The sequence below is a fragment of the Sinocyclocheilus grahami genome, unplaced genomic scaffold (assembly GCF_001515645.1).
Source record: "Sinocyclocheilus grahami isolate Dianchi unplaced genomic scaffold, SAMN03320097.WGS_v1.1 scaffold13.1, whole genome shotgun sequence".
NCBI lineage: Eukaryota > Metazoa > Chordata > Actinopteri > Cypriniformes > Cyprinidae > Sinocyclocheilus > Sinocyclocheilus grahami.
In genome coordinates this window covers 631,068-636,062 of record NW_015505192.1, presented here as the reverse complement: position 1 = coordinate 636,062, position 4,995 = coordinate 631,068, and the positions used below count along the sequence as shown (strand labels likewise).

Here is a 4,995-nt window from a genome sequence, read left to right as displayed (position 1 = left end):
CATGCATGACCGGGTGTTAACCATATTTTCTACTGATTGAGAGAGGAAACACTGCAACATATTGACTTAGAATACCCTATTTTACGGTCATGATGAGTGAATATTGTCAAAAAATACCACACTAAATAGTGACTAAACACGACCCCTTTTAATACATGTTAACCAGGAGTCACTCTCTTATAATCGCGGCATCGTCTGATAAAATCAGCATGCATCAACACTAAAGAGCGGCTATGCGGTTATTTTGGCTATTTTGGCACACTGCCTGCATCTGAGTAACAAACTAAAAAAAACAAACTAAAAAAAAGTGCATGTGATATTAACAGACGAACTACGCTCATATTTATAATTCCAAACAATCAGTAAGCGACAGGTGCTTGGAAACGCTGTTTTGTACTCATTTATTGAGTCGGCTGCGGTGCGGCCAACTGAATGCGCTGCTTCTCTGCCGCTCACTGCACAGAACAAGCACAGAGAGAGGTGGCACTTCTCCAGGAAAGTCAGACCTCATGTTCGTGGGACAGCACTGGCGAAATCTTCCAACTGAACCATAGCTAAGGTTTATCCAAAAAAGTCGCTAGGTTTGTCAGAATGAATATTCTATGGGAAAAAGCCGCTAAAAGAGTGAAAGTTGCTAAATCTAGTGCTAAAGTCGCGGTATTCGGTATGAACCGGTATACCGCACAGCACTACTGTAGATCACATAGATTTTGTAGCATGGCTTATGGGAAGATGCTTTATATTATGGTAATATTATGTTTTTTGGACACGTACCACAGTACAGTTATACTAATTATTTCATTAATTATTTCATGAATATACTAATTATTTAATTCAGTACCATAGTATGATGGTGTAACCACCACAGACCGTTCCTGTATGTACTGCATGCATTGTATTTATCAGAATCCTGTTTTTTTTTGTATGTCAGACACCTGTCCTCCTGCGGGATCTTGATGACCCGTCATCCTCGCGCGCTCTGTCTCACTGAAGTGGGTTTGACTCCCACTCATCACAGGAGATCTTTCATCAGCCTCACCAATAAGAGAAAAGAGTATTCAGAGAGGAGAATACTAGGGTAAGTTGCCTAACTAATTCTAGGGTAGGTTAAGATTGACCCAGTGTCTGATCCTGAACAATGACCCCTTCTTCTTTCCTCAGGGAGGATGAAGGTAAGCTCTTGTGGTGTTGAATAATGAATTGACAGAGCTGTATTGATCTAGTGGAGGTGGAGCAGCTGGAAACAAAGATCTAAGACAGGGACATAAATACTGAACCATTAATGAAAAACAAAAAAAAGAATGAATAAATAGTAGTACCAAAAATAAATGAAATAAAATAGAACAAAACACATTTATAGCTTTTTGTATTGGGCAAAAATAGCAGTATCTGTATTTATTTTGTGTATTTTATTGAATTGTCATTTTTGGTATTCTTTATATTTTTTAGTTTTAGTAATTTCATTTTTTTATATTTCTATTTAGCTCTAATTTAATTCCAGTTTTAGTTGAAGTACTTCACTTTAAACTATTTTATTTCAGTTAGTTGCCAGTGCAACATTAATCATTTTAATTTCTAACATTTTTTAAGTTTGTTTTTCATCTAATATTAAGATTTTATTTGATTTCCGCTCTTTCAATTGGAAAAAAAAGATTCTAAATTGATTTAGTTAATAACAACAACACTTGTATTGTCCGTTTATGAAAGTATTTGTATTTTTCAACTTGAGACTCAATTGACCCTTCACAAAGACCACCCCCCTCCCTTAGTTACTGTTGCTACGTCCGACAAACCATGACGCTCTCATGCCACACATCATGTTTCACTCACGCAGTGAAAAATACATTGCGAAGCAAAGAGGACACTGGCAACGCGCCAACAAGACAGAGCAGGTTACTTTTGGTATTTAATATAGTCTCAGCTTTCAAATTTTGTCGGGGTATTTTTTTAAAGAAATGTTAACAATAAATACCATTTTGTGGCTCTTTAATGTGTCATGACAGATCGCTGTAGCGCCTCAGTTCAAGCAGCATGCGAACCGATCATCTCTTCCTCTTCACTAGTTATAGCACGAAATAAACATGAATGAACATAAGAAGGTATCTTGTTTCAACCAAAGAAAGACGTCAATACACTATTTTTCAAGTTCAAGTCCATCAACATTAATCTACTCTCCTGTCTGGTATGTTTGTCGGACAAAATGGCAGATTCAGCGTTATGATTGGTCAGATCGCCTGTCAGTCAAACTCCCTGCAAAAGGGTCAGTTCTAAATTAAAAAGATGTACCTGTATTTTGTTCTTTAGGTACTCAATGCAAGAGATGTATGATGTGGTAGCCAATGTGGATGACTACAAACACTTTGTACCGTGGTGTAAAAAGTCCCAAACCATCATGAAAAGGGCCGGTCATGCCAAAGCTCAGCTGGAAGTGGGCTTCTCTCCTGTTGTTGAGCGATACACTTCAATGATAAGCCACGTCCGTCCACATCTGGTCAAAGTAAGTCGCCCTGTGTGCTTTACAACATCTTTAATATCATCACTGAAATGAAAAGTTCAAATTTTGTAAATAATTACATTTCAACCCATCCCATTTCAGGCAGTGTGTTCGGACGGTAAACTCTTCAATCATTTAGAGACAATATGGCGGTTTAGCCCCGGTATTCCTGGCTATCCTCGCACATGCACTGTAGACTTCTCTGTAAGTATCGTTTACAAACGTTTGCTTCCAGTTGACCCTACCCCTTGGTTACTGTTGCTAGGTCAGACAAGCTTGCGGAATGTAAAAGAGATTTCTGCACAGTTTTGGGGTAAAAATCAGTTTACAACTATCCAAACATGCAACACTTTCATAAATTTGAATCAGACTGAAAAAAACATGTTTATAAGTTTCAGTTTTATAAGTTTGAGTGATTTTGTTGTGTGTTTTTATTGGTTTTATTAGTTTTAGATTTTTATGTCTAGTTAGTTTTTATTCATTATTATTTCAGTTTTAAGTAATTTTAGTACATCACCTTAAAGGGTTAGTTCACCCAAAAAAGAAAATTCTGTCATTAATTACTCACCCTCATGTCGTTTCAAACCCGTAAGACCTTCGTTCATCTTCGGAACACAAATTAAGCTATTTTTGATGGAATCTGAGAGCTGTCGGACCCTGCATAGACAGCAACGCAACTGAAATGTTCCCAAGTCCAGAGACGTAGCAAGGAGATCTGTAAAATAATCCATGTGACATCAGGGGTTCAACCGTAATTTTACGAAGCTACGAGAATACTTTTTGTGCGCAAAAGAAAAGAAAAAAAACGACTTTATTCAACAATTCGTCTCCTCCGTGTCACCCTGTAGCGCCATTTTGGAGAGTATCAGCGTAAACAACATAGACATGGTAAACAACGTATGCTGTTCTGTGTCAGCTCAGATCAAATCACAACAACGTAGGAAACAGATCCGGCGTGACGCAGCTGACACAGAACAGCATACGCTGTTTACATCCAGCGGATACTCTCCACAATGGCGCTACAGGGTGATGCGGAGGAGACGAATTGTTGAATAGTTGTTGTTTTTTTTTCTTTTGCTCACAAAAAGTATTCTCGTAGCTTCGTATAATTGTGGATGAACCCCTGATGTCACATGGATTATTTTACAGATCTCTTTGCTACGTTTCTGGACTTGGGAACATTTCAGTTGCGTTGCTGTCTATGCAGGGTAAGACAGCTCTCAGATTCCATCAAAAATATCTTAATTGTGTTCCGAAGATGAACGAAGGTCTTACGGGTTTGAAACGACACGAGGGTGAGTAATTAATGACAGAATTTTCTTTTTTGCGTGAACAATTAGAAACTTGAAAATTAGAACGTTTTTTTGTATTTTATTTTATTTCATTTAACGTTTATTTAGTTTCAATGAATGCACATGCTATAGTTTTAATTAGCGATAACACTGGTAGCCAGTAATGTTTTATCGAAGAGTCAGTGTATGTTAGGAAGTCAACTCACCGTGTCTCTTTCTCTCTGGATGTTGTTGGTTTTCCTCAGATCTCGTTCGAGTTCCGCTCATTGCTGCATTCGCAGTTAGCGACGGTGTTTTTCGACGAGGTGGTGAAGCAGATGGTGGCCGCGTTTGAGCGGCGAGCGGGCAAACTCTACGGACCCGAGACGAGAATACCCCGCGAGCTCATGTTTCACGAGGTCCATCAAACGTGAGATGCACCTTCATACTGGACTCATAGAACTCTTTAGACCGTTATTGCTGTCTATGCAGGGTAAGACAGCTCTCAGATTCCATCAAAAATATCTTAATTGTGTTCCGAAGATGAACGAAGGTCTTACGGGTTTGAAACGACACAAGGGTGAGTAATTAATGACAGAATTTTCTTTGTTGCGTGAACTATCCCTTTAAATTGTGAAAATTAGAAACTTGAAAATTAGAACGTTTTTTTGTATTTTATTTTATTTCATTTAACGTTTATTTAGTTTCAATGAATGCACATGTTATAGTTTTAATTAGCGATAACACTGGTAGGCAGTAATGTTTTATCGAAGAGTCAGTGTATGTTAGGAAGTCAACTCACCGTGTCTCTTTCTCTCTGGATGTTGTTGGTTTTCCTCAGATCTCGTTCGAGTTCCGCTCATTGCTGCATTCGCAGTTAGCGACGGTGTTTTTCGACGAGGTGGTGAAGCAGATGGTGGCCGCGTTTGAGCGGCGAGCGGGCAAACTCTACGGACCCGAGACGAGAATACCCCGCGAGCTCATGTTTCACGAGGTCCATCAAACGTGAGATGCACCTTCATACTGGACTCATAGAACTCTTTAGACCGTTATCACATGACAAATCAGATCACTAGATTACTTTGGGATGGTACGAGAGATACCATTTACTTTTAGAAAAAGATTTCAGTTCATCTGAGGTACTGTACCTTTAAAACATTTTTTTTTTTTTTTTTTTTTTTTTTTTATTTGGAATGAAATTAATTTATTTTTTTAGCACCTGACGGGGAG

The 4,995-nt window shown here is 38.4% G+C and overlaps 1 protein-coding gene across 1 annotated transcript in view; it reads left to right on the top strand.

Annotated features, from left to right (window-relative positions):
* The window catches only part of LOC107598614 (coenzyme Q-binding protein COQ10 homolog A, mitochondrial-like), a 7,345-nt gene extending 2,400 nt beyond the window's left edge, over positions 1–4,945 (top strand). Inside the window, exons 2-6 of the mRNA XM_016290014.1 lie at positions 932–1,078; positions 2,305–2,497; positions 2,597–2,698; positions 4,032–4,227; positions 4,803–4,945. Coding sequence (XP_016145500.1) covers positions 932–1,078; positions 2,305–2,497; positions 2,597–2,698; positions 4,032–4,199 — 610 coding nt within the window. The 3' untranslated portion in view covers positions 4,200–4,227; positions 4,803–4,945. The remainder of the gene's footprint in view (positions 1–931; positions 1,079–2,304; positions 2,498–2,596; positions 2,699–4,031; positions 4,228–4,802) is intronic.
* The last annotated feature ends 50 nt before the right edge of the window (positions 4,946–4,995 follow it).